General features: G+C 42.3%; 1 protein-coding gene across 1 annotated transcript; it reads left to right on the plus strand.

Moving 5' to 3' along the window:
• Positions 1-1,689: 1,689 nt before the first annotated feature.
• On the plus strand, positions 1,690-15,828 carry tgfb5 (transforming growth factor, beta 5). Its single transcript, XM_063189525.1, has 7 exons — positions 1,690-3,085; positions 3,451-3,614; positions 6,172-6,304; positions 8,648-8,758; positions 9,038-9,203; positions 11,069-11,225; positions 12,495-15,828. Exons 1-7 carry the CDS (start codon positions 2,707-2,709, stop codon positions 12,651-12,653), a joined length of 1,269 nt encoding a protein of 422 aa, XP_063045595.1. The 5' UTR covers positions 1,690-2,706; the 3' UTR covers positions 12,654-15,828.
• Positions 15,829-26,495: the final 10,667 nt, after the last annotated feature.

Below are 26,495 nucleotides of genomic sequence, written 5' to 3' on the forward strand. Positions count from 1 at the left end.
ACCCACAGTTTTAGAATCACTAATGTACCCGATACACTCATGAACAGACAGCCATGTCTCTAGCACGTAAGCTGTAATGGTGCAGCTCCCGGTATATTGTGCATGGTCTCTGCATAACTTGTGCAAAGTTACAGATCAAAACAATTCTGTCGGCCCAGCTGTGGCTTAGTCGGCTGGGCACTGGACAGCTACGCGGGCGACCTGGGTTCGGTTCCCGTCCTCCCGGGTCATTTCCCGGTCCTCCCCCGTCTCTCTCCCACTCATTTCCTGTCCCACTCTTCACTGTCCTGTCTAAATGAGGTTGGAAACAACCAAAAAACAATTCTGTCACTGTCTCACAACGGGAATGTGCATTATGTTGCGTCCTGAAAATGGATCTGTTTATGCCAAAACTTGCATTTTGTCTTTGCTTTCACCTATGTGTTTGCATTGGGCGGCCTGTGTCTGCTTTAGTTATGACAAAGATCCTTGCAGCCTTATAGGCCATGCTGCGGGCTTGAAGCATCTGATGACGTGGCACGCCGTGTCTAAATAAATCCACAGAAGAAAGGGATGCGATGTTTTCAGGGGAAGTACTGGTCTACTCTGCACACTGCAATGCCCACACTGACCGCCTGACTGCGCTGGGGCGCATGAGCGCGCCATTGGCACTAGATGTCGCCAAACGGACCAGAAACCACGTCAGCGCAATATTTGTGGCTGTGTGTGGACTTATCTGGCGCGTATAGCCTGGTCATAGGCCACTGATAAACCTGAACTGAGGTAGTCATGTTTGAACAAGAGAGGCATTCACCAACTTCAGCTGCAGAGCTGCCTGCCTGCCTGGCTGTCAACCCCTGAAAGTGAAGCGCAGCGTTTGGAGACGGATTCCCTTGGAGTAGCCTACCCACCGTGTTACCTTTCCCTTCCACTTACAGTTGGAGACACAATTACAGGGCGCAAGCCGAAACTATAATAACGCTATAATGGGGGAAAGAGCAGGAATGGCAATAAATCAGCTCTCTGAAAGATTAACGATCATGTCGCTGCTGGCGTATAATTAACAGAGAGGCGAAGGGAGAGAATAAAGGAAGGCTGTGCGCAAAATCAAGACGGAGCTTAAAGGCTCAGATTGTCTTCCATTTATCAGGGTTGTCTGGAAAGAAGTTTATATTAAATAAGAGAAAATCTCCCGGCAGTGTTTAATTGAGGGTGGTATGTTATGATTGGCACATGGCCAACAACGCTTGAGCGGAGAGGAGACACATTTCGGATGAAAAGCTGCCCAATTGCCACGCCATGTGTTGTGCAACTCTATCCGGCATCCAACCGCCCCAACGGCAACAGTAGCCCATACCACCAACAGCGGCAGAGGGCTCAGCCCTCGGGCTATTTTTTGCTATGCTTTTCTGAGGCTGGACTACAACTCATTAACAAAAGACGCTTCAGAAATGATTTTCACGTTGTGCGCCGTTGCCATATAATTTGAGTCACTCACATCACCAATGGTGAATGTTGCGCGCCCCTGTACACTTTGCGCCCACCCAGTCTCTCTCTCTCTCTCTCTCTCTCTCTCTCTCTCTCTCTCTCTCTCTCTCTCTCTCTCTCTCTCTCTCTCTCTCTCTCTCTCTCTCTCTCTCTCTCTCTCACACACACACACACACACACACACACACACACACACACACACACACACACACACTTGCTGTCTGCAACTCTTCTTGCAGACTGAGACAGATTTATGAGGAATGATCGACTTGGTCCAGGATCCGAGACGGGAGTTCACGACTTTCACACTCTCGAGCCATTCCGTTTCCGCGTGGAATATGAAGACGACTGCAATGACAATGCCTTGATCGACTCTGACGAATCCATGGGACATGCTTTTCATTTTTACTTGGATGGAGTGATTTAACTCACCCGAGTCGAATTCCAAGGATAACTTCATTAAGGATTACTTTTAAGTCGGACATATTTTGAGTTTTACAACAGAAATAACTTTCTGCGTCTGTGGAAAAGGCTGGGGGAAATTATTTATAAAGAAAAACAACAGTTTTTATAGCAAACCATAAGTTGCAAGAAAAGATGTTTTATAAGGGTCGAGAAGGCTATTCAAGTACCGTGAATTGTAAAGAGTCTGTCGAAATGATTAGTTTGACACGGAAAAGGCACACAGCTGCAGCCTAACATTAAAGCGCAGAAATTCGGCGAAAATAGATTTCTCTTCCCAAGTTCCGAGACAGACCGCAAACACGCTAAACATCACTTGGGACTCTTAAGCTTGAACTTTGCTCAGCAATTCAGGCACACTATACAATGACATTTTTATTTAACAGCGATGTGAAATAGTGAAATACTAAAAATCCAAACTTGAGTTTTCAGTTTAGGTTTATTTTCTGAGGGGAAATAGACACTACAATGGGCTAAAACTTAAAATAGAGACTTTTTTTTAAAGGAGAATATCTTCTTGAGACTCCAAAACATCTGTAGAAGTCTGTCAGAAACTTTCACTTGTGGATCTCCGCTGCGACCTGAATGTTTTCACCACAAAACTTGTGACAAAATTATAGTGGAGTTTAGGAAGTGGGCTCCTCTGAATCATTTTACAGGTAGGCCTCCAGACAGACGGTGGCTCAACCTACGCAATTCTTACTTGACGTTTCCCAATCCTGAAAGGAGCCTCGGTGGAGCGAACCATATCAGGAACACACGGATACCGTTGTTTGGATGCACTTGAGGATTACCTTACCATTGCGAATTCATGCCACCATGTTGTTTATCGGCTACGCATTGCTGGTGCTAAAGCTGACCGTCTCGGCTGAGGGATTTTCGACTTGTCATCAATATGACTTGGACGATCACAAATCAAAACGCTTGGAAGCGGTACGAGGACAGATCTTGAGCAAACTCAAAATCCGTTCCCCACCTGAATCAACAGAGTCAGCCACAGCGGCTGTCCCGCCAGAGGTAATGTTACTGTACAATAGCACACGAGAACTGCTGAAAGAACGCGCGCGCTACGCGGATGCATGCGACCGCGAAAGCAGCGAGGAGGATTATTATGCCAAAGAGGTACAGCGCGTGGATATGCTGCCACCCGAATCCAGTAAGTAGCCTAAATAGTAAGTTCTGTGTTTTCATGTATGGTTAGGATAGGGGACACGTTTTGAAAGACAGGCTGCCAAAATACCAGGATTCATATGAGTAGCCTAGTACCTATGCGTATTTTGGGCACCTTCATTTTCATCATCAATACTGGATAGTTCTGCTACACGATTTGAATGACATGCCACTGAATTATAGTTTGACGCTATTTTCCCTTCATTCCTTTATTCATGTATTTTTTTGGTCAGATCTACTTTAGTCTTTCATTTTACACACAATCTCACTGCGCGTAAAGACGGTGCAGAATCTGTAGGCTACGCTGCCTTTTGTTTATTTATTTATTATTCTTTTTTTGTATGCCTCCAGACACAATCAACCCTACGCCTCCCAGCCCCTTTTTCAGAGTGGTGGGCTTTGATGTGGCCAACGTGGAGCGGAACTCCAGCATGCTGGTCAAAGCGGAGTTCAGGATCTACCGGGTTCCCAACCCCCACGCGCGCGCCACCGAACAGAGGGTGGAGGTGTATCAGGTAATTACAGGCCGCCTTCGTGCATATAATTACTCCAGTCGTGGAATTATGAGACGTCTGTGCAATGCCGTTAAAAACGAAGGCCGGGGGAGAGCCCTGTGTGGTGGAATACTATGTAGGCTATCCTCCCTCCTCCTCCTCTTCCTCCTCCCTCCCTCCCCTCCCGACTCCAATTGTGGTGAATGATTGAGAATAAATGACCTGTGGATCTTAAACTCCATTCTGATTTGGTGGTAAATTTAGTCACCCGTGGCCATGAGCTGTTTTTAGTGTTCCTCTTGGCTTTCACAAAGTAGCAACTTCTGGAGAATTAAATCGCACTCATTCACTAGGTGGCGGTGTTACTCGCTCTGCCAGAAATGTATCCTCCCTGTGCGCCCTAGCTTCGACCACTCTCCTCAGGGTCTGCATAGGCAGCCCCGCTTTAAATCGTGGGCCAGTCTCTTAGAAAATGCCAAACAACCTAACAGCATCGGCCTCTGAGGACTGTCGGCCCATTGGGAAATACTCTGCATGTGTGATGAAATGGTCTGCACACTGGGAATGAGATCCAAAAAGATCAACTTTATTTCTCAGGCAGAAGATCCCACTGGTGGATCGAAATGTTGCCAGATTTGTATAAAGAAATAAAGTTGATCTTTTTGAAGCTCATTCTCAGTGTGCAGACCATCTCATCACACTGTGTACCGCTTTTGTCTGGCCCCTGGATTATTGTTTTGTGGATGCGCGGAGACCAACCTCCAAATACTCTGCATGCTAAATTAGCAATCCAGACCTGGCTGTACATGTACCTCCAGTCCTCACTATTAATGAAATCCAGGTTGGTACGGACAATGCATATTGTCTCCTCTAACCCTCACCTTTGCAACACAGTCAGACAGTCATTTTTGGGTAGGATGCGCATCGCACATCCAAGCACACTTCTTGCCGGTTACACAATAGTGTCAGACAGTTGAAGAAGGTAGGTCTGCACACAGCCAAATAAGCTTTAATTCAACTAAAACAAGCAAGGATACAAAACGTTGCTTGTTTTGATTGAATGAGATTTATTTTTGGAACTTATTTACCAGCCGGCCAGCCAGCTTTAGATGATCTCTGATCACCTTGGAAACAGAGGGTCAGTGGGGCCCCAAGCAAGAGTTCAAAAGAATGAACGTTCACAACAAATCACCACTATACACATTTTTTGTTGTTGTTGGGTTTTTTTTTACAAACATTCGTGTTGTGAGACTGGCAGCCAACCATATGAGCTGATTTTTTGACGGACAGCAGTTTCTAAAAATTAGAGGTTGAACAGTGCGTAGCCAGGGTCGCGCAGCCAGGAATTGTTTACAAACAGTAAACTTGTGTATAGTTTAAAGTCTTAGTTGTTATATAGAGGCTTGGGGGCCCTAAGTGGCTGCCTGCCTAGCCCGGTGACAAGATGTGCCTCTACTCGGCAACCTAGCCAGCCAGCCAGCTGGAGATGACCTCCCCCTGCTCAATTCTCAACTGGCAACAAATGGGACACCGTGGCCCAGTGGGCTAAAGTGAATTGAAGTGAAAGTGAAAGCCCACCTGGGAAACTCCAACTCCCATTGTCATTGTGGCACAGCACTCCACAGCCCACAAGTGTTCACTGCACACTGTACACTGCACACAACGAAATTGCATTGATGCCTCACCCGTGCAAGGGGGTAGCCCTCAATGGCGCCCCAAGGGAGCAGTGCAGCGGGACGGTACCATGCTCAGGGTACCTCAGTCATGGAGGAGGATGGGGGAGAGCACTGGTTAATTACTCCCCCCACTACTAAAGTGCCATATGATAAAGGCAGGGAACTGCTAACCTCGCAATTGGCAATACTAACAACTGACGACTGGAGCTGGATTAATTCTGCTGCTGTAACTGAAGTTTTTTGATGGGCAGCCCTGGCATAGTGTTTAGGGAGATGGCCTTAAGATCAGAGGGTCGCAGGCTCAAATCCCACTCTTACCTGAAGTGCCCTTGAGCAAGACGCCTGACCCCAAACTGTTCCAGGGACTGTAACCAATACCCTCTAGTCTAAATAACTGTAAGTCGCTTTGGTGTGGTAGTGTCAGTTAAGTGTAATGTAATTGAAGGCCAATACAGCAAGATTGTAATATGAACTGAGGTATTAGCTGCTATGCATAAAGGAGGGCTCCTTCAGGTCAATTCAAGTCAATTGTATTTATAATGCACTTTAAAATACAGCAGAGGTAGCTGTCCAAAGTGCTGGACAAGTTGGAGGACTTGAAATAAACTTTCAACCTTAGAACACACAGACAGTCATACGTGAGGACACAGGACAACTACAAAAAAGCCTTGAGCCGAAAAGGCATATATGAACGCCCTGAAGAAGGACTTTAAGGCTCAAACGCGTAGGCAATTGTAGCCAAATAAAAAAGTATTTAAAAATTGAAACCTTGAGTGCCTCAGAACTTCTCTTCCTGGACTAAACTTGAGAGACCCTACACTGATGAGCACCAAGAAAAAAGGTGAAGACCCAGAAGCACTCAAATTATCTGCCTGTGTTTAACAACTGTGTCCATCCTGCAGATACTAAAGGAGGATCCTCAGACAGGCTCCACACAGAGATACATCGACTCCCGGACACTGCATCCTCAGGAGAAGGGGTCCTGGATGTCCGTCGACGTCACGGAAACGGTCAAGGAGTGGATGGCCTTCAGAGGTCAGAGGGTTTTTCTTTTCCCCACAAATGTCATTTATGAGGACTTCAGGCTCTTCTATTAGATGTTTTACAGTATTGATGTCTGAAGGTTAACTTAACCTGGTTTACTACTGAGCCAGGTCGTTGGAATACTCCCCTGATGTGTTTTAGGGGGGGGGGTTACCCAGTAAGACATCCCTGTTATTAATGAGCTCTTACGAAAATGGCAATTCGTAAGGTATTATCAAAGGCCCTGTGTACTGTCATAGTGGTGTAGTGCTATGGCAGTGATTCTCAAAGTGTGGCCCGGGGACCACTGGTGGTCCACAACAGAGTTTAGGTGTCCGCGAAAGGAATTCTACTTTTTCAAGACAAGCTAGCAGTAGGCTATATTTGTAACCTAATTATAAACCTACACAGCCGAAGTCTTATTTTCACCACAATAGACAGGGTTGTAATTAAATGAAAATAAAAAGTAAGTTAAATTAACTGTCAAATTAGCACCCGTCAACTGTCAATTCAGTTGACAGGTGGTCCCTGAGCAATTTGGGGGGGGCATGGTGGTCCTCGGGCTGAAAAAGTTTGAGAAACACTGTACTATGGTAGTAAAGGTTTTTCAGTGACTATTACAGTGTTCCTCAGGTGGAACGGCACATAACAAGGGGCTACACTGGGTGCTGAAACCCACATACGTACACAAGTTGTAGTACGGTGAAGAAGCAGAAGACAGCGTGGTCAGAGATTCTTTAAGTATATAGAGATATGCCAATGTAATAGGTTGCTATGGGCACCTAACATGACCAGGTTCCGGTCTGCCTAAAGGGGCGTGTCATAATACTCCTAGCATTGAATAGAACAGTCCTTAGCTCTGCCTAGGTCTGCCTAAAGGGGGATTTCCCCCCTCTCCCCCTTGCAATAATAGAACCCGGAAACAATGGGCCAATGGAACCTCTCTCTCTATACTCTCTCTGGCGTGGTTGAATTCTCACCTTTATTCCTCCTCAAACGTTTCAGTTCTGAGCTGAGGGGCATACCCTTCTGTACTCATAGGTGGTGGGCAGGGCTCTAAATTAACCTTCCTTTCCTAAACCAACCAAAATGGGTGAAGGTTCTTACTTACTAGCCAAACACACACTCACACTAATGGCTCAAAGTGGCTAGTGTGAATTGCTCTTTTCTACCAGTCTGAAACTGAAATTTCACCAGCATTTGGCCGGTTGGATGGTGGAAATTCTAGAACCCTGGTGGTGGGTATCACCGTCACGTGCCGACCGTAAATTTTCACCAGCCGGCGATGGCATGGAAGCCGAAAATCATCAGTTTGGGATTTAACGATAAGCCGATCAGGCAGAGGCTGTTTGTAATAATGCAGAGCGAAATTATAGAGGAAGAGCTGCCCGCAAAACAACATCACTCCGATTCCTATCATTTCAGTAAAGTGCACAGTCATTCATTAGGGCCTACATACGTATTATATGGTTGGATTTCGTTGGGAATTGGTGGGACTATCTATCTATCTATCTATCTATCTATCTATCTATCTATCTATCTATCTATCTATCTATCTATCTATCTATCTATCTATATATCTATCTATCTATCTATCTATCTATCTATCTATCGGGTATCTATCTATCTATCTATCTATCTATCTATCTATCTATCTATCTATCTATCTATCTATCTATCTATCTGTCTGTCTGTCTGTCTGTCTGTCTGTCTGTCTAAAGGGGGTAATGATGGCAGGCTAATGATGTCAAGGGACGTTGGGAGGCTTACTATGAGGTCAAGGGGACGTTTGTTCAAAAACGGTTGAGAACCACTGGTGTAGTGTATCTGCACTTGCCTCTGATTATGTTTGATGACCTCTACTGTAAGCATTGGATAATCCCCCAAAACAGCTTATTATGAACATTATAGCTATATTATAGCTTATTAGAAACTATACTCCCTTTAAAAGAATTACGTTGATTCAGAAGTCCTATTGTCTGTCTGTTTACCTGCCAGACTGCTTGTGCCTGATTGTCTATCTGAGTTCCTGTCTGCTTGCCTGCCTGTCTGATTGCCTGTCTGTCTGTTGGTCTGTTGGTCTGTCTGCCTGCCTGCCTGCCTGCCTGCCTGCCTGCCTGTCTGTGTCTGATTGCCTGTCTATCAGTCTGTCTGCATTTCTGTCTGCCTGTCTTTCTGTCTGTCGGTCTGTCTGTCTGTCTGTCTGATTACCCGTCTGTCTCATTGGCTGACTTGTCTGGTGGTCTGTCTGTCTGATTGCCGGTCTGTCTGATGGTCTGGCCATTTTTATTGGCTGTCTGTCTGATTGTCTCTTGATCTGTCCATCTGATTGGCTGGCTGTCTGTTTGTCCCCAGAAAGGAATCTTGGGTTGAAGCTCAGTGTCCACTGTTCCTGCTGTACGTTTGTCCCGTCCACAAACAACATTGTGCCCAACAAGAGTGAAGTACTAGAGGCACGTTTTGCAGGTGATTATACGTTTTATTTTATGAAGTATAACATTGAGATGTGTTTTTGTAGTACTATCTGTCGTTTTTCTATTGTTATTGTTTTTGTTGACAGTGCTCGTCTGTGCTGTTGTCTTTTGCCTAGTCCCTCTTGGCAATGAGATTTTGCATACAGTATATCTCAATTGCAGAATAAAAGATAAATAATAATATATATTTTTTGAATCAGCACTTCGGGAGACACACGCTTGTGCAAGTGTTTGAAAAAGCTTTTTTTTCCATTACGACCTCTGTCTGCAGGCATCGATGAGGAGTACAGGAGACCCGAGCCCACGAAAGGTCAGATTGAGTTCAGCACCAAGACCCCCCACCTCATCCTCACCCTGCTCCCCACGGACAGGATGGAGAACCCGGGGAAGAAAAACCGCAAGAGGCGGGCTGCTCCAGACAGCACCACATGCTCTCGGTATGACGCCTTGGCTCAGGGACAAGGGGGAAAAAAAGAAAAGAAAAGAAAATGGTGGTGTATTTCTGGCTGCGTTCTAAATGGGTGCCCCAGGGCCAGCCTTGCAGACAGCCTCTGGCAACAATCTCCAAGGTGTAGGTGAATGGGTATGACAGACAGTGTTCCAGAATGGAATGTACTGTATACGACAGTGTTCTAGAATGGATTGTACTCATTTTTAAAGCAGCTGTAGGTGAATGTGTGTGACAGACAGTGTTCCAGAATGGAATGTACTGTATACGACAGTGTTCTAGAATGGATTGTACTCATATTTAAAGCAGAGACGCTCTATTGGATTAGAACTACGAACATCTTTGTCTAAAGTAGCTGTAGCAGAATGTGTCTGGCAGTGTTCCAGAATGGAACCCTCCAGACATGGTCAGTGTTTTTGTTAAAAAAAATAAAACAGAAAAGAGCTTTACACAGTTTAACAGACATTCAAATTGAGCACCCCTTCCAAATACTCAAGAAGAGAGATAAATTCCATTATGATTTTCAACAAATGTGGTTTATTTCACACAAAAACTGAAAATGAAATGTATTACAAAAGTATGTGAACTCTTCTGTCAGTAGCTTGTGGCTCCTCCTTTTCCAGCTGTTACTTCGACCAATCTTTTGGAGTCTTTTGGAGTCTTTTGGAGATGGTCTTACTGTATATCCCTTCCCAGAGCGACAGGCTGCTATTACTCACTTTTTCATATCTCCTTTCGAGCATTGTTGGTGTGTATGGGACTGAGTTAGTTTGATTGATTTCCTCTCTTTAATATAATTAGTTCAGGCCACTTCCTTTCTCAATGATGTCTCATTTAATTGGTCTTACTGAAATGATTAATTAAGCACTCACATGTGCGTCACTCGAGTATGTTACCTGCTTTTTCTTACTTTTGCACAATCCCATTTTTCATGTAGCGTTTAGGGACACTGTGTAAGATTTTTAGTTGTTTATTTCCAGAGTTCAGGCTAACCATTCACTAATGTTACCTTTTCCATGAATACTTACCACCACCATCAAATTCTAAGCATTCATTATGACTAGAATTATTGCATTTTTCATACATGAAAAGGGGGATCTTCTCCATGGTCCGCCATTTTGAATTTCCAGAAATAGCCATTTTTTTAGCGGCAAAAATGGCTGAACTTGGACCATACTACAAAATATTAGTTTATTACTTGGTAAACGTTCATGAAAAGATCAAATTTGGCAATAGGCAGCCCTGTCTGACATGTCTGCCGTTTCATACATATAGAAACTGGTGATGATCCATGGTAAACAACAAACAATAAACAACAAACAATAAACAAAAAACACCTGAACTGCTCAAGGGGCTGACATGCTTTCATTTATCAGGACTGCTTAGGCAGAGCTGTAGAAAGATGTTTTTTGATGAATGTACAGTGTATGACAGTCCTCTGGAATGGAATGTGAATTTAATTTAGAGGTAGGGTAATATACTGTGTGTGCTAGAGAATGAAATGTAGTAGCTACGGAAACATTGAACCTGAGAAAAATGCCATCAGAGCCTTGGTATTAGGTTGGATATTGCAGTTACCACCCATTTGGCATGGCAGTATCTCTACAGCGGGACACATTTGGGCCATAAGACTCTGTCACAAGAGGTTTTATGAAGACCATTTTTAGTCTAACCTCAGTTTTGACAAAATGTGTATTTACTGCACTTTGCCTTTGTAGGGCAGTACTGGTAAGTGATGTGAATGTATGTGTACTATAAGACAAGTGTTCCAGAGTGAAGTGAATGCATAGCATACTTCATACCTTAGAGCACCACGCTGAAACATTATCTGTCTCTTGCTCTTGTGTCTTTCAGGAATGCGGCCGATCAGGGTTGCTGCCTGAGGTCGCTGTACATTGACTTTCGTCGGGACCTTAATTGGAAATGGATACACGAGCCCAAGGGATACAAAGCCAACTTCTGTGCAGGAAACTGCCCCTACCTTTGGAGTGCAGACAATCACTATAACATGGTAAGATCAAGATGTGCTGCTTTTAAGAATGAAGTGTCTTTCACGACACAAAAATGAAGAGTCAGCATTTTAAAAAGTTAAATATTCAAAACACGTGGAAGTCAGTCGTATGAAGTCACTAGCATGACTGGTGTTTTGGGAGTATAGTTCAAGTATTTTGAAGTTGACTTGAACACTGAAAGTGTAATTTCAATATATTTGTATTGAACTGGTGTCCTGGGTTGTATTAGTGTTGTTTTCTGTTTTGTTAGCTCTGTAGGAGTTCCATTCAACATTGGTTGTCTTGCTGTGTGTGTGTCTCTCTCTCTCTCTCTCTCGCTCTCTCTCTCTCTCTCTCTCTCTCTCTCCCTTTTTCTGTCCCCATTTCACTCTCCCTCTCTCTCTCTCTCTGTCTCATTGATTGTTTTTCCTGTACTGTCCTGTTGATGCAGACAGAGAGATGTGAATGACATCTTTTTAGCCTCCACTGTCAGATCTTACCCATGCACAATAATTACCTAATTTTCTTGAATGTGTACCATTACCAAGATTTTGAAGTATTCACATTGGCTCTTTTTAAGTATTTACATTTAAATTTACATTTACTCGGAAGTGGTCTTGGACAGCAATAGGCCTATATCACCACAAATATAAACTACTTAGAATTGATTGTCTCATGGTCGCTATGACTTGGTAGGTTTAGAATGGCTACTGATTCAAACTTTTCTAACTCCTCTACTAACAGATCATGCACTCCATTAAAAATCCGGCCACAATGCAACAAGCTGAACGCAGAGATGTCTTGCTATCCCCATTCACTGTTAGATGATGCTCCACATTACGACTCTTATTTTCACGACTTATTACTGAGTCAGATTGCCTCTGCACATTAAACTTTATTTTGCGAACTTATTTCAATTCTCCATTCCCTGTTTGATTATGCCGCTGTGCAACAAGCTAATGCTTAGCCATTGCTAATGTGCAGAGGTGTCAAAAAAGTGAATCTAAAAGTAAACAAAAGAGATACTGTTTCCTTCCAAATTATCTGAGTAATCAGTAGACCTGTATAAATGTAAATCTGTGCTGGTTGGATCAAATTTGTGGTGAGTTCTTTGCGGTTAGGTTTTTAGTGATTTTCAGTAACAACACAGTCTACCTCATTAGGTGGCCTAATTGGTGTAGCAAGTAAGTAATGTCATGTGCTAGTGTTGCACTTACACCATGAATGTTCTTTTACTTTTAGTTTTGACACCTCTGTTAATGTGTTTCAACCCAATTATGCTCCGCCAGATCCTGCCGCTGTACAACAAACTGAACCCAGAAGCGTCTGCGTCCCCGTGCTGCGTACCCCAAGACTTGGAACCCCTCACCATCGTCTACTTCCTGGGACGCACGCCCCGCGTCGAACAGCTCTCCAACATGGTGGTCAAATCCTGCAAGTGCCGCTAAAGCTCAATACTATATCACGGGTCCTTGTAGAACAAAACAAGTACTCCGCGCTTATGGAATGGCAAGGACCAGTGCAGGACCAGACATGAATAAAAAGGAAGAAAATCTGGTGCCACACAGATATCTTTTCTAGTTATTTCTTATTCATTTTCAACATGAAGACGCTTGTCGAAATGTTAGTCTTATGCACTGAGAATAAATAAGAAATAACTATAATAGACATCGGTGTGGCAGCAGATTTTCTTGCCTTTTATATATTATGGGTCCCTTTCAATTTGTATCCTCCCATCCTCTCCTTGTGCTTGTGTTGTCATGCGAGACAAGACGTCATTGACGATAGAAGTTTTATTCAATATCTTGCAAAAGCATAACTCAAATGGTTAGAAATTTAAAGAGACCCTACGTACATGATAGCCTGGGCCCACCCATATTTTCATGCTGTTTTCATGTGGACCTGGACTCTATTTCTCGAAAGCATTGTTGCTAATCACTGATCAACTTAGCATGTTGCCAACAAAGTTGTATAATGTAGAAGTAGAAGTACTGTTAAGGATGTTATCATGACACCAGGAGTATGATTTTCCATGGTTCAACTATGTAATAATATCGTATTACTGGTGGTGTAATTACCGTACATCCGTAGCAGTACTTCTGGCTTCTACTTTATACAACTCTTGTTGCCAATGGGAAATAGCATTGCAACCAAGTTTCTAACTTATTTGGCAACAGTGCTGTTGCGATACGCTCCTCAGAATGGTGCCCTTCCCGCACCAGTTACGCTTGGAGCCAAAGTGCTTACCTGCCAACCACCTGTATTCATACTGGGTTGTGCACTCAACCATCAGTGATCATGTGTCACCCGGATGAGCCTACTGATGTTGGCGTTGTCGACAGTTCGCAGAGAAAAAAAACATGTACTTTTCTGTTCGCAACGTTCTGTTTCCCAAATGCTCAAATTTTTGGTGTGAAGATCTGTCAATCTGTTCAAGATTAGGTAGCAGAAGGGGCACCGGCAAGTTTCTCTCTGTTGGCCTGAACAAAGCTAGCAGTGACACTGTACTGTATTTTGCAATTACAAAAATTCCCCTCAGAATTGGTGATCCAGCATGAAAATTTGCTCAATTTAAGCGGGTCTAATGTCACAAACACACCAAAAGCAAGTAGAGCGACAACAGTGACAGAAGTAATTGACTTTGTGCGGAGGAGCTGGCGACAGAAGAGACGAAAGCAATTTGAGTGACTCGAGCGACAGTTTGTAGTTGAACTGAAGTTATATTATGCTAATATAGCGAATATTATGCTAATGAGTTATGATGCGATTCGGCGATAGCCGCCACAGCCAATTGGAATGCCTGAATGCTTGTATTCTGCTTTTAACGACCATGCTCTGTCACTTTTATTGGTCGTGACGCTCTTGCTATGAAAACCCTCCAGCGACTCTTTGTAGCATTTGTCGCTTCTAGTGTGTTCTCATAGTAAGCCAAGACACACTAGTTCTGGCATTTGGCCTGATGGGTTGCTAATTCAGACAAAAGAATGGTCTGATTGATAGTTCCTTCGACTAGTTGCATGCAGAGTCATTTGAAGACGCAGAATCAGCCTGCCCAGGATATAGCATGTTTTTTTTAAGTAGTCACGATAGTCAAGCTAATATATGTTCATATTATGCTTATGACGTTAAACATGCCTAGCACAGATGGGATGGAAATCGGAGATTATACACAATGGACAGGCAGAGGGTATATTCTAATCCCCCATAATTTTTGTTTATTTGTATTTGTTTATTTTTTCTTGTTTGGTTTTGTTTTGTATTTTTCTTTGTTTGTTTGGTTTTTGTTTTGTTTTGTTTTTGGTCTTTTTCTATTAGGGATAATTTTGTTGAGTTCGATTGGGGGGTGGGTGCTTTTTTGTTTGTTTGTTTGTTTGTTTGTTTGTTTGTTTGTTTTATTATTGGGTGGAGACTAAAGGACTATGGGGCTAGTTGATCCTGAGGGATCTGAGATGTTAGCTTGAGGCTAACGTTAATGTCTAGCATAGCAGGACACTACAATTCTGCACAATTCTGCACAGATGCACCAACAATGTCCTTTTTAAGTCAAATGGTGTAAATTAGTGAGGAATAGAAAGTAATATCTAAAGGTCTATGTTTGTATGTGTTGTGCTTAATATTGGGAAATGATGCTGTGTGTGTGTGTGTGTGTGTGTGTGAGAGAGAGAGAGAGAGAGAGAGAGAGAGAGAGAGAGAGAGAGACAGAGAAAGAGAGAGTGAGTGAGTGTGCAGGGTGCGAGTGTGTATTTATTGATGCCGTTTTTGTTTTTCAAAACCATGATTGTACTTTGGCTTTGGGATATTTCATATCAGTGTACTTATGCAATCCGTCTCGCATAGCTAATACACAGGTCTAGACTGCAATGTGTACATTAAAGACTATTAGCCATATTTCATATTTCAGTTACACTTTATTTTAATGTTCACGTATTAGACACTAATACATGCCTAACTGTCTGTAGAAGTGACTTGTAAAATCAATCATTTGATTAGACATGTATTCATTTATTCAGACATGTCTTGTTCAATTTAAAAACACGATCCGGATTCTGGAATTTTTAAAAAGATTCTTCACACCATTGCAGCATAGGGTGAATTTTGAGTTGACATTCCAGTTTTTAATTCGACAAAAACAAGGCAGAATGACTTGAAAAAAAATAGAGTGTAGTCAAACCAAACAGCTTCCTTGGCGGAGGTCACAGAGGTCTGTGTGGAGGTCTGCATTCTCTGAGTGCATTTATAGTCATTGATGTAATCAGTAATTGTAATAAGGGCCTGATAGGCCTTTAACCATAGAGAGTACACATTTAACCCAGGTCTTATATGGCCTATACAGACAGTAGATAGGCATGTACTGTATTAGTGAAAATACCCTCAGTGACTAACATGTGGACCCTTTTCTAAAGTGTTACTCATATTTGTATTTCATTCACTCTCTGCATCCATAACTCATCTTACCAGGCACAGTCCCACTTTATGAGGGGTTGTTTATCTCATTGTGGGATATACTTGTATAGAAAGGTCTATATCTAGGAAGAGAAGAGGTTATAGATGAATATTTTTAGACCTCTTCGACGTGTAAATATTTTCTCTTGCATTAAATGTAATTTTTAAATCACCTGTATAATAAAGAGAGATTTTGCGAAATTGGACTTGAAAATGTTTTTCTATGTCAAGAAATGGCTGATAAACAGGGGCGTAAAGTATACCCCCGCAGCCCCTGCGAGGCAGGGGGCCCCATACGAGGCGGGGGGCCCACATGTGCCCTTGACTTGAAGAAACGGGGCCCCTCCACATGTTATTAGGCCCTCTTTTTTTAGCCCATTCTTGGTAGCTTGCAGGGGGGCCTGAACTACTTGCGTTACACCATTGCTGATAAGTATCACAACTTTTCACTGTATGGAAGTATATTTGTCTCCTAGAGGAAGAAAGATTTTGAGAAACTGGACTCAAATGTTTTTTTCTGTTCGAGGAAAATGGCTGATTTAACTATCAAAACTACACATATTATGCTTATTATGCCTTCTTATTGAATTAAGCCTTGAGTTTTCTTTTGATTCTGACATGAATAAGTTTTATCCTTTACCTGACATGTTTTGATGGAATGAAGACGGAAGTTACACAGTCAAAACGTCAGGCTTACGTCTGAAACAAAAGGCTAACAACTAATGACTTGACTTAAAAACTTTTTTTCACAATGGAAGTGTATTTTTGTCTTAATGTAGGGTGAAAAAGACACATTTTGATAACCTTAACTCAAATATGTTTCTGTATCAAGAAAATGGCTTATATGACTAAAACTTTTCACTGTATAAAAATGTAATTTTCTCTCAGCTATCTCGAAAAGGATAGCTGAGTCTGGATATTATTTTTTCTTCTCCCAGCAGGCAGCCACTACAGGGACATATTATGACTCCATGGGGCCCTAGGCCAAAATACAAGAAAGGCCCCCCTCCAAAAAGATTCCGGGTTTTATACCAGGTGTTAGAGACCTACATTATTGGGGGTTCCCAGAACTTTTGGAAATGCAGTTGTTAAAAGTTCCGTGTTTACAGCAATGTGAGAGTGGAAATGTAGAGGATTTGGCTTCAGGGCCCCCTTGGTTCCTGGGCCCCTGGGCCTGGGCCTGGTAGGCCCGTGCAGTAAACCGTCCCTGTCAGCCACTGTGCTCTTGTGAGGGTTGAGTGTGCGGATTTGTCCCGTGGATCTAGCCAGCTATATGTGGTCACACACACACACACACACACACACACACACACACACACACACACACACACACATACACACACACACAGTATATGCGGTCGGGGTTTGAAAATCTCCGTCCGGGGTAAACAGGATGTGAGTGATTTCCAGACACCGACCACTCACGAGAAAGCCAGATTTAAACGCTCGGGGCGCAGGGTTTGTGGCCAGAGGACAGAAAAAAACAAGACGGCGGGAGTTGGTTGGAGAGAGAGAGAGAGAGAGAGACGTGGGTTGAGAATGTGACAGTCAGTATTGCCAGATGTGTCTGATCAAATCCCCCCCCAAGAGGCTCTCAAAAACCGCCAAAATGCGTTAAATTCTGCCCAAGTTCAACAAATTACATTGACTTCTATGGACACAAAACTCCTGAAAAAAAAACGCCAAATGGCAAATTTTACCCGTTTTTACCCGCAGACGGCCATCCCAAGTAGCCCAATTGGGCGGGTAACTGCCCAATCTGGCAACACTGGTGACAGTCGAAGCTTTGAGCTGCTGGGTCTTAGCCGCTCCGCTATATCGACCGTATAGTAGTCGTTGGTTTTTTAGCGTCTGGGTTCTCTAGCAGAGCAGAATGTGTGCACTTGTGTCCCTGAAGTCTCGCCTTGACATGTCAAACACTTCCCTCCAAAATAACCATCCCAGCGGGAGTCACGCATGATATATATCCACACATTTATATACAGTATGAATGCTACCAATGTATGCTTGCAATCTCTGTCTCCCTCTCTCTCTCTTTCTCTCTCTCTCTCTCTCTCTCTCCCCCGCCCACACATGCGCACTATCCTTGGTGCGTCCCAAAGTGTGTCTGGTTTGTGCTTGTGTTTGTACATACGTTAGGGGGAGCGAGGCAAGGCAAGGTGTGTGGGTGCACTGTAAAAAAAAAATAGTTGAGACTATTTAAAAAAACAGGGCAACCTTCTGCATTTAGAATTGTATTGTTTGCCAACAATGTTTCCATGATAATCTCAATTGTGAATATACTGTAATGTTTATTGAGAATTCTTAATTCAGTCAATTTTCAATTCCTCGTTCTACCAACACAAATTCGTCTTTTTACTGAACAGTTGGCACGTTTTGCCAACGATGTTCCCATGATAATCTCAACTATGATAACACTGTAAAGTTTATTAAGAATTCTTAATTAAGTCAATTTTCAATTCCTCATTATACCAGCACAGATTAGTCTTTTTGCTGAATAGACATTCACAAAATTTCAATAATGTACAACAAACTTCACACTTTGATTTTGTTTTTATTTCAACAGGTACTTTTGAACAGAATCAGAAGTATTCATGCAATTTAAGAGCAAAACCATTTTCTGTCTTTTTAAGCATGAATAGGAGGCTAAATGGGGTTTAGCGTCTTTAAACAAATGGCCCTTCAGTACTTAAATTTGGGTTCACAGGCCAAGCTGTAATAACAAGTGCAGTTGTAATTGGGGTGTCATGCCATTCATATCTACTTGCTCTCTGCAAGTTCTGAAACACAAGCTACAAGTTTGAGACGTCCCTTCTAACGGTAGGCACTGATTGACCCATACACAGCCTAAATACACATTTGCCAATTCAGAACATGGGCCTGCACCTAAGTACCATAAGGTTTAACATGGCTGGTAAGTAAAACATAATGTAAAAGAAACGATAATGATGGGAAAACGCTATACTGCCCTACAAAGGCAAAGTACAGTAATCACATTAACATTCAAACTGAGAAAAATGCCTTAGGCTGCATGTTGTAGTTACTTCAAATTTGACATGGCAAAATCTCTGAAAAAGGTACACATTTGGACCGCTAGTCTTTGTTGCAATATAAAGGTGGTGTAATGAACCCCATTTTCAGTTTGAACTCAATTACTGCACTTTGCCTTTGAAGGCCAGTATAGCCCTAGCCTGGCTCTCACCGGCGGTGCGCGAGTGTAACTCTGGAGCACCCTGGTGGAGTGGAGCTACACACACTACCGTCTCATAGCGCTGCCCTTAACACACTTTTCGAGTAGAGAATAAACGGAGCATTTATTGCTTAAAGACCAACAGCAGCTCGCATTGATGAGTCACAGGACAGATTATAGATTATATTGACTCGAGATTAACCAAGAACATTTTTGGAGGAATTTGTTGGTGGCGAGTTGCAATATGTTGGTGGTGAGTTGCAATAAATGCACCATTTATTTTCTGACTCGAGAAGAGCATGTTAATGGCAGCGCTACTAGATGGTAGTTTGTGTACACACCCGCACCGTCGGTGAGAACCAGGCTAGTATAACCCAAGTAAGGAGGTAAAACTGAGCGAAACTCCACTGTGAGAAGATGGGTAATCAAGGGGACCTTGACGTAACCAGTACGCATCTCAAAATACAACCTCGTATTCACTCTTAAAGTGCAAGTTTGTTAAAATGTCTTCCACATTTTCCCCTCAGAAATAGTCATACTCCAACACCGTGGGAACATAGGCCATCAAGGGAACCACCACACATTTCAAAATACAGCCTCGTCGTCAGTCTTACAGTGGCAGTTTGTTTTTCAGAGATTGTACACGCCGTGTACATTTGGGACCAATCTCCATGAAGACATTTTGCAAAGTATTGAAGGTATACTTCAGAGCCGTTGGGTAGGAGATATTCAGGGCATAAAGGAAGCCAAAAAGGTATGCCACAGCAGTTGGGAGTATCTGGGATATCTTGCAAAACAACCCTCTCCTCGAGGATGACGGCAATGTTTTGCACTCGCGTAGATGTACCTGGACCACAGTCTTCCCCTTCTTCTGCAATGTAGGTTTAAATGAGGCAGAGTATAATTCACTGAAGTTGCTCAGTTAGTGGTTGTCAAAGGTGTCACATCAATGTGTGGCAAGAAGATTTGCTACAGTGAGTCCAATATGTATTTGATCCCTTGCTGATTTTGCCGGTTTGCCCACTAATAAAGACATGATCAGTCTATAAATTTATGATAATGTGTATTCAAACATGGAGAGACAGAATATCAAAAAGAAATTCCGGAAAATAACTTAAAATAATATATTTTAATTTATTTGTATTTAATGTAGGCAAATAAGTATTTGACCCCTCTAGCTAAAGAAGATAAAGTGCTTTGTGGCAAAGCCCTAGTTGTCTAGCACTGAGGTCAGATGCTTCTTTTAGTTGATGACAATGTTTGTGCATATAGTATAAAATATTTTTGCCCATTTTTCTTTGCATATTATCTCTAAAACATTAACAGTTTGTGGTCTGTAGCTTGGCAAATGGGAGGTTCAGTTCTTTCCATAGAATTACTATAGGGTCAATATTTGGAGACTGTAGGCCACTCCATGACTTTAATATGCTTCTTATTGAGCCACTCCTTCGTTGCTTTGACTGTATGTTGTGTATTATTGTCATGTTGGGAGATCCAAAAATGGCCCACCCTTCAGTGAAGTGGTGGAGGGAAGGATGTTTGCACTCAGGATTGCACATTACATCTCTCCCTCCATCGATTCATTGACGATGTGAAGTTGCCCTGTGCCTTGGCCAGACAAACACCCTCAAACCATAATGATACCACTTTCATGCATGATGGTGAGGAGGGTGTTCTTGGGATCATAGACAGCAGTACTCTTTCTCAAAACACATTGAATTGAGTTAATGCCAAACAGCTTGATTTTGGTTTCATCTGACTACAGCACCTCCTTATCATATCTTAAACCAGTCTGATGTCCGTTGGCGAACCTCAGGTGGGACTGCACAGGTTCCTTCTGAAGTAGAGGTACCATGTGTGCACTACAGGATTTTAAACCTCTGTGGCATTAAGTGCTACCTGTAGTTTTCTCAGTGATTTTGGTCCCAGAAGCTTTGATATCATTGCCTAGTTCATCCTGTACAGGTCTAGGGTGCTTTCTTTCTGTTCTCATGATTATCAAATCCCTACAAAAGGTCAAATCTTGTATAGAGCCCCAGACAGGCTGATGGATAGTCATTTTGTATTCCTCACATTTTGGAAGAAATGCATCAACAACTGGGTTATTAATACCAAGTCTCTTTCTTGTGGCTTTGCAGCCCATTTAATCTTTGTTCAGGTCTAAAATCTTGTCCCTGATATCATTTGACCGCTCTTTGGTCTTTCCCATGCTGGTGAGGTTGGAGTGTGACAGATTCACTCATACTATGGACTGATTCTGCTGATTCAATGGGTCTTTTATGCATGTTATTATGTACAGGTGTCTTTAATTCAGATGACAAGTTGATCGGAAGTGCCCATCTGGTCTGTGGGCCCGGAACTGTAATCAGTTGGCAGGGGATCAAATACTTATTTTGCTCGATGAAATGGAAATAAATTAATATATATTCTTTTAAGTTAATTTCTGGATATTTTTTTTGATATTCTGTCTCTCCATATTAGAATACATATTATCATAACATTTATTGACTGATCATGTCTTTGTTAGTAGGCAAACCAACAAAATCAGCAAGGGATCAAATACATATTGGACTCACTGTATGTCCCCCAGCAGTGTCCAGAACATGGAGGGGAAGCCAGGAGAATTGCCAGTACCACAACATACACAAACTCACTCACTTATTCGGTCTTTGCCACTCAACCCTCTCTAATGCCACTGCATAATTTCTATGCATTTACCCCCCACCCGATCAATGACAGTTGCCTCATCACTGAAGTTTGAATTGTTGCCCTTAGGGAGGCGCCACAGGTGAATCAACAAAGACATCCACCCCTCTTCTATTCATTGCACACTAAATCTCCAGTTCTATTCTCTATTGTATTCTATTACTCTGTACTACATGCATGTCAGCATACTTTCAGTCTGAGTGTGCATGAGTATAATGTACATAGTATGAAACATAAAGAAGGCACTGTATGCCATTATATGATTTGTTGGAAAAAGTTCCTGTCTCATGCTAATGACTACTTACAAGGCACTCTTTGAAAAGTTCCTTGGGGTCCTCACGGATAAATACTGGAAGTCCTCGAAGAGCAGCATCTTTGCGGTGCCTGAGGATGTCAGAGGTCTATGCCAAAAAAGCAGGAAAAAACACAACATAGTTTGGTTAGAGTTAAGAGTTCAAACACTTCTTTATAGCAAAAATATTAAAGATTTTCCCCAGCATTACTATACTGTTCCAAAAACATAAAATTTGAAACCAAAAACAAAGCAACAAAACTCAAAGTGAATCATCAAATCAGTCTATGAAATTAGCCTGTCCAGTTGGGAAGCAACACAATGTGAATTTACTTTGCCTTCTGTTGTGAAAATGTAACAGCCAATGGATAGAAATTAGAGGTAATAACCAAATAATGCCCCAAAAATAGTTATTCTTCTGTGGCATCACAGAACATCTTTCTGGTCATGAGCATACAGTTTCATATCTTGTATCATGATGCAGTGGATCACCCACTGAATTTGCTCAGTTAATGGTACTCATCCAAGATGGCTCATTAATGTGTACAGTATCCAGTCACGTGCCGAGTATGGAGGAGATGCCAGGGGACACGATAGCACACCAGGGGACATTGAGGACAAAAACAAAACAGGACAAAAAACAGGACAAAAACTCAAAATAGTCAGAAACAGACTTTGCGTTTACCTAGATCACAGCTAATGCTGCCTACAACATTTCTGAAGAGCACAGGGCGCCAATGGTGGATGTGACAATTTTTAATGTTCAACAGCACACGTTGAAGTGCCATTTTGGATGAGCAGCAGTACCTGGGCAAATTCAGTGGGTGATCAGACACCACTTCTCTGTAAAATTATCTGCCAGAAAGAAAGAGAAACGGTCTGTGGCCACCACAGCAGAATAACTGTGGGCTTTTTTTGTTAATTTCTACCCACTATCTTTAATTCGCACGAAGACCATTTCACAACAAATGTTGCCTTCTAGCTGGACAAGCTGACATAGGAGTATAACTGACTTGGGAGTTGCATTGCTTTGCTTCTCCTTTTAGGTTTTTGAATCAGTGCAAGATATGCGTATTATTTTTAATATACATTTTTTTTTTAAACCTGGCCTGGTCTGAGCAGTCTTTCAAAATGCTAAGAATTTCAACCATAGCATACCTCATCATAAAGCTTCGCCATGACATCATCCATAGCTTTTCCAAAGGCTGTTTTTCGGGCATGGTACAGACAAAGTAGTTTGGGAGTGTAATTGTCCACTGCAGCTCTGAAGGTCTTCAATAGCATCTTGTTTGTGATGCGAAAAAACTCAGCATCAATCTGTCAAATACAAAAAGCAACATGCACAAAAAGGTACAGGTCAAACAATGGAAGGATTCTCAGCATACAAAACTAGATGTAAGCAGATGTCTACAGCAGTATCAAAGTTGTAAATTCTTACCTGATCTTTGAAAAATAAAGCAGGCCATCTGTCTCAGACTTCTATCACCGTGACGTTAAGGCACAAGTCCCTTTTGGGGTCTCCTATGGTGAAGCTCCTGGTGTCACTCAGAGAAGATTGTCCTGGTCTCAGGAGAAACCACAGTGCTTGAGAACATGGGAGATGTGGTGCTCTTATCTAGAACATAATCAGAAAGAATATTTTGAAATAAGTTTAGCATCCATAAGAAAAAGCCTTGTGCCAGGAGCAACATAGTATACCAACATAACATTGCATTAAGATTACTTTTAATTGCTAGCTCATTTGATGTGCACAAGTTAGAAGTGAATGCATGAACAAAACCAAAAGACAAACTTGTGCAATAGCCTACAGCCTTACAGAAGCGCGCTACTAAAACTATATACTCAGACTATGATGACATGAACTTTGAGTCCTTAATGTTACCATTACCAGTAAATGACAAGGCTACTGCTAGGTGGACAGGCAGTGTGGCACTGGACTAATGCGCTCAGCTTGTAACCATTACATGACACAGTGCAAAGTGAAATCAGAAATACCACGCTGGTTAAATAAGAGGGCCATATACTGTACCACAGATGCATTGACGGTTTTTAAATGAGATAAACAAACAGGCAATATGGTCCGTAACATTCCTGCAGGAATTTGCTCAACGGTTAGCTAACGTGAATGCCATATGAACTAGCCCATTAGCAAACACTTCAACCGGAGTGAAACCGGAGGAACACGTTGCCTCTTTGCCTGCCAGCCCTTCCCATGTTGAGAAGGAAACCCCGTGTCGTGGCCAACAAGCGCATGCGCTGAATAAACAGTTGTGGCAATTATGTATTTTCAATTCGCAATATTCACTATTTTATATTCACACATCACTGAGATGCACCCTATCGGTTTGATGTGGATTTTTCTGTTGGTTAATAATAATTCATATTTCCTGTCCATTCAATTGTGAACATGTAATTACTTGAACAATGCGTAATTCTATTTTTTACGGTGTGTGTGCGTGTGTGTATGTGTGTGCGTGCGTGTCTGTGTGTCTGTGTTTGTGCATACGTTGGCGAGGAGGAGCGAGCAAGGTGTGTGCTGCGTGTGTGTGTGCGTGTGTCTGGGTTTGTGCATACATTGGTGAGGGGGAGCGAGCGGGGCGAGGTGTGTGTGTGTGTGTGTCTGGGTTTGTGCATACATTGATGAGGGGGAGCGAGCGGGGCGAGGTGTGTGCGTGTGTGTGTGTGTGTGTGTGTGTGCGTGTGCGTGTGTGTGTGTGTGTGTGTGTGTGTGTGTGTGAGGATAAGGTGCTGTAAGAGGGACGTTGGTTGTTTATCTGTTCAGCTCCTGCGGTCGGAATGTTTAATCTCCAGAGAGGAGTGTGTGTGTGTGTGTGTGTGAGAGAGAGAGAGAGAGAGAGAGAAAGGAGAAGGTGCAGTAAGCGGGAGGTGTGTGTGTGAGAGAGAGAGATGGTTGGTGAGGAGGAACAAGTGTGTGCGTGTGTGTGTGTGTGAGGATAAGGTAGTAAGAGGGACGTTGGTTGTTTATCTCCACAGCTCCTGCGGTTGGAAGGTTCAATCTCCAGGGAGGGAGAAAGAGTGTGTGTGTGTGTGTGCGTGTCTGTGTGTCTGTGTGTGCGTGTGTGTGTGCGTGCATGCGCGTGTGTGTGTGTGTCTATGTTTGTGCATACATTGGTGAGGGGGAGAGGGGTAGGTGTTTGTGTGTGTGTCTGTGTGTGTGTTTGCGTGCGTGTATGCGCATGCATGGTGTGTGTTTGTGTGCATGCGTTTGTGTGTGTGTGCGCGCGTGTGTTTGCGTGCGTGCATTCGTGTGCATGCATGGTGTGTGTGTGTGTGTGTGTGTGTGTGTGTGTGTGTGTGTGTGTGTGTGTGTGTGTGTGTTTTTGTGTATGTGTGTGTGTGTGTGTTGCTGGGATGTAGATAAATAAAGACAAGGTCTTCATCTCAGTCTCTGCCTACGAAAACAAGTTTTTATAAACCACCACCACGCTGCAACAGGGCACGCTGCCAGCAGGGCTGAGGAGAGGATATAGATTTGGAATATACTCTAGTCTACACAGCAACCATTCTCAAACCCTTCTCAACAACGCCCCCACCAATTAAGCCCCCGTTGAGAAACACAACTCGGTAACACTTCCAAATAAGGGGCCATAATTAACAGAGGATAACTAATGAGAAGCTCATAGCATATAATTATTTAAGTAATAGATAAGTAAGGGTACAGTTAGTAGTTAAGTAGCTATTAGGTCATACTTAACTAAGGACCGTAATTAACACTTACTTAATACAAAAGTAAGGCATATCTAATGATTAAATAATACCGAATTATTGTTGTCTATAGATTGCGTACCCATCATGCACTGCTCTTCTTGGAGCTAATATTCTCAAACATTAACCTAATTATCACAAAGGAATGGTTTAGTTTCGCTTCAAAACTATTACTCTTCATAATGTTCTGCATTTATTGTAGGGTTTTTACCGTTAAAACTAATAAGTGGTACATGAAAAAATTACATCTCATCACCCCACCATCATTGAGAAGTGTACGTCCAATCCTTGCTATATAATGGCTCCTGTTGCCACTATTACAGTGATTTGAACGAGTGAAAACTAGATGTCACAGTAGATTAATTACTTAACTATTAGGTATGCTCAGCCAACTCTATTATAAGGGTCCCAAACACCAATATCTATCGATTAATTAACCATTAGTTATCCGCAGCCAATTCTAATATAAGGGTCCCAAACACCAATATCTATCTATTAATATTATCCTCAGCCAACTCTAAATGTAAGGGTCCCAAAACCCAATATTTATGTATTATATAACCATTAGTTATGCCTTGCTTTTGTATCAAGTAAGTGTTAATTTTGGTCCTTAGTTAAGTATGACCTGATAGCTACTTAACTATTAACTGTGCCCTTACTTATCTATTAGTTAAATAATAATATGCTATTAACTTGTAACACAAGGTAATAGTTATCTAATAGTTAAGTAACTGCTTACTAATGCATTAATAACAATTAATATGTGTCTAATGTGTCATTAAGTAATGATTATTAACCCTTACTTAAGTATTAGGTTGTAGCTACTTTATTGTTAATTATGGCCCCTTATTTGGAAGTGTTACCCATAACTCTACAGCAATGGTTCTCAAACCTTTTCAAAAGGAACCCCTTTTGGATTTAGGAATATTTTCG

Source organism: Engraulis encrasicolus, chromosome 23, assembly GCF_034702125.1.
Source record: "Engraulis encrasicolus isolate BLACKSEA-1 chromosome 23, IST_EnEncr_1.0, whole genome shotgun sequence".
NCBI lineage: Eukaryota > Metazoa > Chordata > Actinopteri > Clupeiformes > Engraulidae > Engraulis > Engraulis encrasicolus.